Raw genomic sequence first — 12,056 nt, forward strand, 5'->3', positions numbered from 1 at the left:
TGACATCATTTTTCAAGCTGATAATGCATCCTGCCATAGAGCAAAAACTGTGAAAATATTCCTTGAAAGAAGACACATAAGGTCAATGTCATGGCCTGCAAATAGTCCGGATCTCAATCCAATTGAGAATCTTTGGTGGAAGTTGAAGAAAATGGTCCATGACAAGGCTCCAACCTGCAAAGCTGATCTGGCAACAGCAATCAGAGAAAGTTGGAGCCAGATTGATAAAGAGTACTGTGTGTCACTCATTAAGTCCATGCCTCAGAGACTGCAAGCTGTTATTAAAGCCAGTGGTGGTGCAACAAAATACTAGTGATGTATTGGAGTTTTCTTTTGTGTGTTTGTTTTTCATGATTCCATAATTTTTTCCTCAGAATTGAGTGATTCCATAATTTTTTTTTCCCCTCTGCTTGGTCTGAAGGAAAATTACCCTTACTGACGACCACATTTTTTATCTGGACTGCTTTTAGTGTTTCTTAAAGCCCTAAAGTTGCCATTTGAAATGACTTTAGTTTTGTGCCATGTCTGTGATCTGCTTTTTTTTCAACAACATTAAACAACTGAATGAACATCCTCCGAGCCCGGTGATTCCATAATTTTTGCCAGGGGTTGTATTTGCTGTATTAATGGCTTCCCACCTGTTCCCCCCAGGACCTAACTCCTGCAGACATGAGACCACTTAGTCATTACATGGATATCTGCTGTTATAACTTGCATGAAGCACATGTGAAAACTCCAGGACCACCCAAGTATGGGCAGCGTGGACCCCCTGCTCTAGAACCCACTATTGTTCTATTTCTATTGAGAATCTAATTTTCCCCCGTGTCTTTCATGCCTGGTGACTCTATATCTCTCCCCGCACTTGTCCCCGTGGGTCTGATGTCCTAACTGCTCCATGAGCTACAGGCCTCCCGGTAGTATGGCTGCGGAGTGTTTCCAGCTGGCTCTGCCCATCCTCAGGTGGCACAGGTGCCTGGCACTGCTGAGTACAGCATTAAGTAGTTGCGTTACATTTGATTGCGTTACATTTGGGCATCAGGAGGGTTACACCATTATTTTGAGGCCATGTTTCCATGTCTGTTTTGTGGCTGTGGGATTTCTGAGCAGCACTAGTGGCAACATGGAGATATCTGGTCCTGTAGGTTTGGACACAAAACGCAGTCGGGGCCCGGATCATGGCCACAGTACAAAGGTGTATTTAGATGGGTGCATGTGCCCATGTTTAACTGCTTGTATGCCTGATGTAGGCCCCACACAGGTCTAATGAGGAGAGCACACCCCTCATTATTGTGCTATAGGGTTACAGATCTCACTCGGCACAGTCCGGCATATTTGATGTGAACAAAATATTACTCCATTGTAGGTCCCGTGCGTGACAGGTCCGTGTGTGGGCATCTCTCTGGATCTCCCTAGGATCAGCTGTTAGGAGGATCCCCTGCCCTCGGGCCAGCGTTGCCGCTCTTCATGGCGTCTGGGCACGATGTTACAGCTTTGTCCAGTTTTTAAAGTGACGTTTGAAAAGTATGTTGTGTGCGAAGAGATAATGTAAAAAATGCAGAGGGGCGCATGGCTTGCCTGAATGAGACCCCCGTGCCATAAAGATCTTTAAGGTAACGCTGCAGGGAGTGACGCCCCGCCATCTGACATCTATGGCCTGTCATAAGGATGCACGAGCTATTTTAGAAGATTCATTTTATAAAATAAGTGCTATTCTCCGTACTGCTATCATGTGCACCATCTATGACTGAGGTCCCTGTATTTCATGACCCCTGTTTTTTATTTATCTTTTTTATTCCCTCTTTTAGGCTTGTTCGGTTGCAACATGGGAAAGGATGAGGGGATTCCAGTACGAGTCGCTCTAAGGTGCCGTCCCCTGGTACAGAAGGAGATCAATGAAGGCTGTAAGACGTGCCTTACCTTTGTGCCCGGGGAACCTCAGGTGGGTGATCCCATGATGTCTGTCCATCCTATACGAGCCATTACATGCACATACTGACACTATTTCTAATCTGCAGCTGATTGTTGGCAACGAAAAATCCTTCACGTATGACTTTGTATTTGATCCGTCAGCCGAGCAGGAGGAGGTGTACAACGTCTCCGTATCGCCTCTCATACACGGCCTGTTTAAGGGTGAGTCTAAGCGCAAGTGAGGTACGGGGGTGGGGAAGACGGGGCGACCCTATGGAAGTGGTCTAGGACTGGCCTACAGATCACTAATACACCAGCCCTTGGGGAACACTTCCATCTTTTCTTACTGCTTGCTCATGCAGTGATTCTCTCATAAGTTCTGAGACCTTGGGCCTCGTTCAGATGTGAATTATTGCTATAAATATAATAGTACAGGGCTTGGGCGCTGTCAGTAACAGAATGGTAATCATATATGGTAGAGGTAGGAGTAAGAATGGTGGTAGCTCGCCTCCACTCTCACCTGGTCTTGGGTGCGTAGACTTCTGCTGCTCTTCCGAGACGGCCACAAGGTAGAATGAATCTTAGGGTAGAAATTAGCAATGAGAGGGCCCGGGTAGGCGTGAATGTTCCTTTAAGGTTTGTGCATTAAATTCCAATCATCTTTTATCTTTTTGTAGGCAGAAAATGATCAATGTAGTGATAGCAAATGTCTTCAGTCACAGCCTGGTGAAGGCTCCGGACTGGGGTCATAAACCGATCTGCTGTGATTTTATTCACCATTTTATGCCTACGAATAAATAAAAGCTCCTCTGCTTTAAATACACAACCTTTGAAGTAACATTCATGGGCAGCAGGGTGGCTCAGTGGTTAGCACTGTTGCTTTGCAGCGATGGAGTCCTGGGTTCAAATCCCACCAAAAGACAACATCTGCAAGGAATTTGTATGTATATTCTTCCTACACGCCAAAGACCCACTGATGGGGAATGTAGATTGTGAGTCCCGGTGGAGACAGTGATGATAATATCTGTAGAGTGTTGTGAATTATGATAGCACTATGTAAGCAAAACATAATAATTCTCATTTTGCAGGACCGAGCACTATAATTTCCTCATGCAGACATTAGTCAGTCCTGACCTGATTGTCAGTCTCCTGGACCCTCAGTTGCTTAGATGCCTATGATAGTTTGAGTCCTAAAACCTGCGGTGTGACCATAACTTGTGACCATCATATGATACAGAAATGTGCCGGCTTTTCAGATGGATGAAAGAGGCGCCTATAAAAGATTGCTATTATTTCATTACTTCCCGCGCCAGTACATGTGAGGACGGTTTACATACATATTATTTATTTATTTTACTCGCTTATATGGCGCCATTAATTCCCCAGTTCTTTAGACATCATCACTGTCCCCATTGGGGCTCACAATCTAGATTCCCTATCAGTATGTCTTTGGAGTGTGGGAGGAAACCCACAGAAACACAAGGAGAACATACAAACTCCTTGCAGATGTTGTCCTTGATGGGGATTTGAACCCAGGACCCCAGAGCTGATAGACTGCAGTGCTAACCACTGTGCTGCCCATATAGAAAGTACTAGTACAATGGATGAACAGTGACAGACGGGTACAGCGGGGAGGACCTTGTGTGACCATCTCTGGATTTCTTAGCCATATACAAGTGCATCTCATAAAATTAGAATATCATCAAAAAGTTAATTTATTTCAGTTCTTCAATACAAAAAGTGAAACTCATATATTATATAGAGTCATTACAAACAGAGTGATCTATTTCAAGTGTTTATTTCTGTTAATGTTGATGATTATGGCTTACAGCCAATGAAAACACAAAAGTCATTATCTCAGTAAATTAGAATACTTTATAACAACAGCTTGAAAAATGTTTTTAAAATCCAAAATGTTGGCCTACTGAAATGTATGTTCAGTAAATGCCCTCAATACTTGGTCGGGGCTCCTTTTGCATCAATTACTGCATCAATGCGGCGTGTCATGGAGGCGATCAGCCTGTGGCACTGCTGAGGTGTTATGGAAGCCCAGGTTGCTTTGATAGCAGCCTTCAGCTGGTCTGCATTGTTGGGTCTGGTGTCTCTCATCTTCCTCTTGATAATACCCCATAGATTCTCTATAGGGTTAAGGTCAGGCGAGTTTGCTGGCCAATCAAGCACAGTGATACTGTTGTTTGTAAACCAGGTATTGGTACTTTTGGCAGTGTGGACAGGTGCCAAGTCCTGCTGGAGAATGAAGTTTCCATCTCCAAAAAGCTTATCGGCAGAGGGAAATTTTCTGCTTCATTTCCGCAACGTGGCTCATAGCCTCAGGGACCTTTTTAAACACTTAGGAAGCCTTTGCAGGTGTGTTTTGTTTATTATTTTAATTTACTGAGATAATGACTTTTGTGTTTTCATTGGCTGTAAGCCATAATCATCAACATTAACAGAAATAAACACTTGAAATAGATCACTCTGTGTGTAATGACTCTATATAATATATGAGTTTCACTTTTTGTATTGAACTGAAATGAACTAACTTTTTGATGATATTCTAATTTAATGAGATGCACCTGTATTTGTGCTACTTTTCCTATTGACCACAAGCTCCTTGTTTCGGTGCGGTGACATGGGCTGTATAGTAGAACATCCCCCCTTTACCATCTTATTACATAGAGATCTCATGTCTAATGAGAGCCACTGGATTTCCTCAGGGTACAATGCTACAGTTCTTGCTTACGGACAGACTGGATCTGGAAAGACCTTCTCCATGGGAGGAGCATATACCCATGACCAGGAGAATGAACCGACAGTGGGCGTCATCCCGAGAGTTGTAAAGGCGTTATTTCGGGAAATTGAACAAAGGACAGACTGGGAATTTCTTCTTAAAGTTTCTTACTTGGAGGTAAATTTACAAGTCCTTCTTTTACGGCTGCAAACTTGTAACGCTATTGTGAACGGGTATACATTAAAGAGGTTTTCAGAAAACTTGTCCCCCAGATGCAGTTTTGTTTAAAAAATAAATAAATAAATCATGGATTTTACTCACCCTCCCCAGGTCCAGCGCTAATCTCCACCGCTGCTTCTATTGTCTGCATTACTGACATCACACACAGCGCAGCAGCCAATCAGTGAGCGAATCAGCTTGTGCCATCTACATATAGTGATTGGCTGCAGCACTGTAGGCATGACATCAGCATTGCAAACAGACCCCAGTGCAGCGACTGAGACTCGGCACAGAACGCGGGGAAGGTGAGTAAAACTCAGGTTGTAATTTTACCACTAACTGTGCCTGTGGCACAACTTTCCTGAAATCTAAAAACCCTTTTAAAGAATTTTTCCCATTTTATAAAATGAGTCGCCACTATATGATCAGTGATGGTCCCACCCCTGGGACCTCCAGACTATGAAGCGGGTGCAGCGCTGATTTCTGACTGCATCCAATAAGGTTTCTCTGCGCAGTAACCAGCGGAGGGGGGCGCAGCACTCCACCAATGGAGCTCACTTCATTCTCTTTTGGGGGTTTAAAAGGCCAAACATTCTCCCATCATAAAGTGATTGATTCTACCAATATGAGGTCATTATATAAAATGGACACACTGTATAATATCAGTCACGACTTGGGCCGATACAAGTTGTGTTTCATAAGCTCCGCTCCCTTATAATGAACTCACACTTGTCTTCACTGTATCCAGTCTAGATAATTGTATGGAAGCTATAAGAATCTTATGTCTGGGTGTTTTAAAGTCACAATAAAGGCTGATTTTTATTTTTTTTATTTTTTTAAGATTTATAATGAGGAAATTCTTGACTTATTATATTCTTCTCGGGAAAAAGCGTCTCCAATTAGCATCCGCGAAGACCCCAAGGAAGGCATAAAGGTAAATCAAGGCCCCTCAGTATTACATCGGAGCTGAGGTCTGAAAGGATAGGGCTAAGTGTTCTTATCCCCTTCAGATCTGCGGCTTGACGGAGCGAGATGTGAAGACCGCTGTGGATACAATCAGCTGCTTGGAGCAGGGGAATGGCTCCCGCACTGTGGCCTCTACAGCTATGAACTCCCAGTCCTCCCGATCACACGCCATCTTCACCATCGCTATAGAGCAAAGAAGAGGAGGAGAGAAGTAAGTAAATGGCCTCAGCATAGCTGGCACGCTTTGGGATCCTATTGACAAATCCCCCTTTTTAAATATGTATGAATTTCTGTATATAAAAATATATATTTGTGTCTGTATAATAATAATCTCCGCTTTAATTTTTATAGAAATAGTAGTTTTCATTCCAAACTCCACCTTGTCGATCTTGCTGGGTCTGAAAGGCAGAAGAAGACCAAAGCTGAAGGTGATCGACTGAAGGAAGGTAAAAAAAAATTGTGTATGTTTAAGTATAGTATTTAGTAAAATTTCAGATTTAGAGTAATGTGTGTTTAATTTTTTATTTTACTAGTCAAAAGTTGACCTAAAAATAAAATGGGAGATGGCAGTTACTACTGGTGAGATTCTATGTAGTGGAGGTGGGAGGAGCTAGATGCCGAGCTCCTCCCTCCTCTTATACAGCATCTTGGTGTCAGTAGTAACTGCCATCTCCTATCTCAGTAATGTGACGATCCATCACTGAAGACAGTTTACCCACGAATTGTGACTGGAAGATCAGGAGGAGAAAGAAGCGGATTTCTCTGATAAGATATATTACAAAGTTTCTTATTTTCATGTGAACTTTTGTTTTATTATATAAAAATTAACCAGACATTACTGTTCTAGGGAGCTGGGAATTGCCACTTTATTCGGTCGTCCATGACAGCACCACGTGAGAGAGAGGATCCGCCCATCAAGGACAGGAAACCTACAGGTTAAAAAGGGCGGCCCTCTCTTTCCGCCTCAGTTTAGGTTTCCTGTCCATGATGGGGGACCTTGCAGGCTTACCTGCAGAAGATGGACTCCTGTCCCAGAGAGGGCCACAGCAGGTGGTTGGAGCCGGTCCGTCCCGGTCCTCTGGAGACGCCACGGCAGGGCTCATGGGGGCGCCTCCGTGAGCGTTGCGGCAGGCACGACATCGCCTCACGGGAGGTAAATGTCTGCCAGGGGTGGGGCTCCCCCCCCCCCCCCCCCCCCTCGCTACCGCTTGCAGGAGATCCAGGTCGCGCCGGCGGCGCACGTGACGGGCGCGACCTTCTGACGCGACTTCCGGTGCGCCGGGCAGGAAGCCCTGTGACATCACCGGAAGGGGCGGGGCTCGTTTGAATTTTTTGGCGCGAGCAGCTGAAGGGTCTTTCCAGTAAATTCAAGGGTGAAAGACCTCATTGATAAGGAGTGGAGAAAGCCTGACAAGAAGGGTAGTGTTCCTCCATCCTTTAAAAGGAAATATCCGTTTGAGGATGCTATGTGTTCCTCCTGGTTAAAAGCACTCAAGCTGGATGTTGCTGTTACTAAAGCAGCGAAAAGAACTTCCCTCCCGTTCGATGATATGGGTGCATTGAGAGACCCCCTAGACAGACGGGCTGATACTTTCCTGAAAGGGGCATGGGAGACAGCTGCGGGAGCACTGAGACCAACAGTAGCAGCTACCTGTGCGTCCAGAGCCCTGATGGTGTGGCTTGAACAGCTAGACAGTCAGTTGAAGGATGGGACTTCTAGGAAAGACATTATTTCTTCCCTTCCACTGGTTCAGGGGGCGGCAGCTTTTCTTGCTGATGCATCTGTGGACTCGGTGAGGTTGGCAGCAAAGTCAGCAGCACTGTCAAATGCGGCTAGGCGAGCCTTGTGGATTAAAAGCTGGCCAGGGGATTTACAGACTAAGTCCAGACTGTGTACAATCCCGTGTGAAGGGGAATACTTCTTTGGTCAGACCATGGACGACTTATTGGAGAAAGCGGGGGACCCTAAGAAGGGGTTTCCATCAGTTCCTCTACCCTCCTTTAAGAGATCGTTCCGGAAGAGGAAATTTTTCCGGAAGAGATATTTCAGGGAGCAAGACAAGTCTGATGAAAGAGGTCGAAAAGGTAGAGGTCTACTCTTTGGTCCGTCTCCAAAAATTGAGCAGAAGCCAGGGGATACACAATCAGCCCAGGTGGGAGGGAGATTGTCATTTTTTTTTTGTCCCAGCTTGGGAACAGATTTCTCATAGTAATTGTATTTTGAGCCTGATTAAGTATGGTCTTAAGTTTCAATTTAAAGCATTGCCTCACAAAAGGTTCATGGTTGTTCCCTCCAGTTCTTCCCCAGAACGCCAGGCTGCCCTCGTTTCGGAAGTACAAACCCTAATAAGAAAGCACGTCCTGATTGAGGTTCCGGAAGCTGAAAAGGGTCTTGGTTTCTACTCCCTGCTCTTCTTGATTCCGAAACCGGATGGAAGTTTCAGGACAATTATAAATCTGAAATCCCTGAATAATTTCCTTAAAATACACACCTTTAAAATGGAGTCTTTAAAATCCGTAATAAAGTTACTTTTTCCCCACTGCTATATGGTAGTGCTCGATCTCAAAGATGCATATTACCATATCCCAATTCATAGTGATTACCAGAAATACTTGAGGCTGGCCATTGAAATAGACGGGGTGGTTAAACACTTCCAATACACTGCACTCCCCATCGGTTTAGCTATAGCCCCACGGGTTTTTACTAAAGTAATGGCGGAAGTTATGGCCCATATAAGAGAAAGGGACATTCTAATTATCCCTTACCTGGATGATCTCCTGATAGTGGGGAATTCGTTGGTTCAATGCGAGACCCACCTGCAGGAGACCATGTCGGTCTTAAAGAGTTTGGGGTGGTTTCTAAATTTAGAAAAATCTAGACTATCTCCACTCAAGGTACAACAATATCTGGGGGTCATATTAGATTCCAGGAAACAGCTATGTTGTCTTCCAGAAGAGAAAATTGATAGAATCCGGGAGTTGGTAGAACAATGTATACGTAAACCTTCTATGTCACTCCGTAAGGCCATGTCACTATTGGGAACCTTCACCTCCACTTTTCCTGCGGTTCGTTGGTCACAATTGCATTCAAGAGCCTTTCAGTGGGATGTGTTGTACAATAACGCAGCTTTAGAGGGGCATCTAGACCATAAGTTTACGCTAGGTCCTCGTGCCATATGGTCCCTTCGTTGGTGGTTACGACAAGACAATCTTGCTAAAGGGGTTCCCTGGGAATGTAGTCCAACTGCAGTCTTGTCCACTGATGCAAGTGCTACAGGTTGGGGAGCTCACTTTGAAGGGAAATTAGTGCAGGGAACCTGGTCAAGCAGTGAGCAACAGTTGTCATCAAATGTTAAGGAGCTTCTGGCGGTGCAGCATGCGTTCAACGAGTTCCTTATATATTTTCAGGACCAGCATGTCCGTGTACTCTCGGACAATCAAGTCACGGTAGCTTACATAAACCACCAAGGGGGAACCCGCTCAAGAAACTTGATGAGGGTAGCGAACGCACTTCTGCTGAAAGCCGAAGATCACTGTCTCTCTCTTTCGGCTACTCATCTAAAAGGCAAGGAAAACATCACAGCGGATTTCCTCAGCCGTACTTCTGTAAAAGAAGGAGAGTGGTCCCTAAATACACAAATATTCTCCAGAATCGTAGAGATGTGGGGCCTTCCGTCTGTGGACTTATTCGCAACAAGAGCCAATCGGAAAGTGGAAAATTTTTGTTCCTTAGACCCCAGAGAAGGACCCCTGGCAGTGGACGCCTTTATGGTTCCCTGGAGGTTTCCTCTGGCATATGCCTTCCCTCCCATGATCCTGCTCCCAGCGGTGATAAAAAAAAGATCAGGGCATACCGGGCCAGAGTGATACTCTTATGTCCCTTTTGGCCCAAAAGACCGTGGTTCCCTTGTCCGGAAGATGTCCATATCAGATCCCTGGGTTCTTCCGGAGATTCCGGACCTCCTCACTCAAGGGCCACTTTCCCATCCTCCAACCCCGAGTCTACATTTGACGGCGTGGAATTTGAGAGGGTGTTATTGACCAACAAAGGATTCCCTGCAAATGTAGTGAATACTCTCCTGGCTAGCAGAAAACCTGTTACCACCCGTATTTATGCCAGGACCTGGAGGAAGTTTCTGTCCTTTGCAGAAGTTAAGGTGGAGGAGGGGCCCCCTATTGGGAAAATTCTGGAATTTCTGCAGCGAGGCTTAGAATTAGGTCTCACTACCAGTACCTTGAAAGTACAGGTGTCGGCGTTGGGAGCTTTATTTTCTTCCAATATTGCAGATAACTATTGGATAGGCCGTTTTATAAAAGCTTCCTTTAGGTGTAGACCCATTACCAAAGCAAAGATGTCTCCCTGGGATTTGAATTATGTCTTAGATGCCTTGACCAGTCCTCCTTTTGAGCCACTAGATTTAGTCTCCCCCAAAATTATTTTCCTAAAGACGGTCCTGTTAGTAGCCCTAACTTCAGCCAGGAGAGTCAGTGACCTACAGGCCCTTTCAATATGCCCTCCATTCACGCAAATTCTGGACGATAGGATTATATTAAAACCTGATCCAGCCTTTCTTCCTAAAGTGGCCACTCGATTCCATAGAACCCAGGAAATAGTTCTCCCAACTTTTTGCTTTCCGCCCAAAAATCAAAAAGAGGAGAGACTTCACACTTTAGACGTTAGGAGGTGCGTACTAAGGTACTTAGAAGTATCACATGGCTTTAGAAAGGATAAGTCCCTATTTATATGCTATCAGGGGGCTAGGAAGGGTTGTAAGGCCTCAAAGGCTACAATCGCTAGATGGATCAAGGAGGTCATTTCCCTCGCATACTCCTCGGGGGATAAAGAGATACTGGAGGGATTGAGGGCGCATTCTACCAGAGCGGTGTCAACCTCCTGGGCGGAGAAGACGGCTTTCCATTGAGGAGATTTGTAAGGCTGCCACTTGGTCTTCTCCCTCTACTTTCTATAGGCACTATAGATTGGATCTGGGTGGCTCTGCAGATCTCACTTTCGGGAGAAGGGTGCTTCAAGCTGTGGTCTCTCCCTAATTTCCTTCGTCTCTGTAATTCTCTCACATGGTGCTGTCATGGACGACCGAATAAAGCCTTAGTTACTTACCGGTAACTGGATTTTTCGGAGCCCATGACAGCACCCGTATATTCCCTCCCTTCACTGGTGTTGTGCACTCCTGTAGATTTGATTTCTTTTTGTGCACCCTTGTGGGAAATTGATGAAAAGTAATGTACTTAATGTGATTGTTTTGTTATAACTAACATTGGCGGTACTCTCATGCTCTGTTAACTAAACTGAGGCGGGAAGAGAGGGCCGCCCTTTTAAGCCTGTAGGTTTCCTGTCCTTGATGGGCGGATCCTCTCTCTCACGTGGTGCTGTCATGGGCTCCGAAAAATCGCGTTACCGGTAAGTAACTAAGGCTTTTGCCTCCACACACTCTTAAGAACTATGATATTCTGTCTCTGTTTGGCCTTTTTTCTTAATGGTTATGGCACTATTCTGGGGCAAATATGTCCTAAATGTATGGTTTGTTTTTTGTTTTGCGATGCATTGAGGTGATGAAACACACGACTGACTTATAGGCGTTTTCAGCCCTTTAGAGCCTTTGCAATTCACTGACTAACAATCAAATAGTTGCCTCCAAAAATATGAAATTATTAATTCACTGTCTACTCCAACTGGATTAATGTTAAAACAAAACTTTTAATATTTCAATTGAAATGTACAATATTTACATAGATATTAGCAACAATCTTCTCCCAATACCAGAGATATAAACAACTAAGTCCGAATATCTTTTTTTTTTTTTTTCAGTCTAATTATTGAGAAATTAATTCCCGCAATTGACTAGCGAAATTCTCTATACAAACATGGAACAATTTAATCTATTCCATATAAATAGTGGTCCCATAATACTTTTAATCCAACAATTGTAATAATATTGATTATGTGAGTACTGTCAGAGATTGACAGGTTAACAGCTGTGAGCGGAGCACCGTTCCACACGCGGCAATTACAGGCACATGACGGATGATTAAATCAGCCATCATGTGCCACATGTTATCAATACCACAACTTCCCATTTTTATTCTCAAGTATTGACTTTTTGGTGATAACTTGTCACCTGGCAGCGCTCTTAATTAGAGGAACAAGTGATAAAGGGCAGGAATGTACTTTAACTAGAATGGTATAAATCTTACAGGAGTTGTGTGGTGGGCA

The 12,056-nt window shown here is 44.5% G+C and overlaps 1 protein-coding gene across 2 annotated transcripts in view; it reads left to right on the plus strand.

Moving 5' to 3' along the window:
* Nucleotides 1-12,056, plus strand: part of KIF4A (kinesin family member 4A) — a 53,467-nt gene that overhangs the window by 13,916 nt on the left and 27,495 nt on the right. For both annotated transcript variants that reach the window (XM_073640940.1, XM_073640941.1), the window contains exons 2-7: nucleotides 1,806-1,939; nucleotides 2,016-2,130; nucleotides 4,626-4,816; nucleotides 5,700-5,792; nucleotides 5,869-6,035; nucleotides 6,176-6,270. In XM_073640940.1, the coding sequence (XP_073497041.1) occupies nucleotides 1,823-1,939; nucleotides 2,016-2,130; nucleotides 4,626-4,816; nucleotides 5,700-5,792; nucleotides 5,869-6,035; nucleotides 6,176-6,270 (778 nt within the window). In that variant the 5' untranslated portion in view covers nucleotides 1,806-1,822. The remainder of the gene's footprint in view (nucleotides 1-1,805; nucleotides 1,940-2,015; nucleotides 2,131-4,625; nucleotides 4,817-5,699; nucleotides 5,793-5,868; nucleotides 6,036-6,175; nucleotides 6,271-12,056) is intronic.

Source organism: Phyllobates terribilis, unplaced genomic scaffold (genome assembly GCF_046119375.1).
Source record: "Phyllobates terribilis strain yellow unplaced genomic scaffold, ASM4611937v1 Scaffold_7__3_contigs__length_470593459, whole genome shotgun sequence".
Classification (NCBI taxonomy): Eukaryota; Metazoa; Chordata; class Amphibia; order Anura; family Dendrobatidae; genus Phyllobates; species Phyllobates terribilis.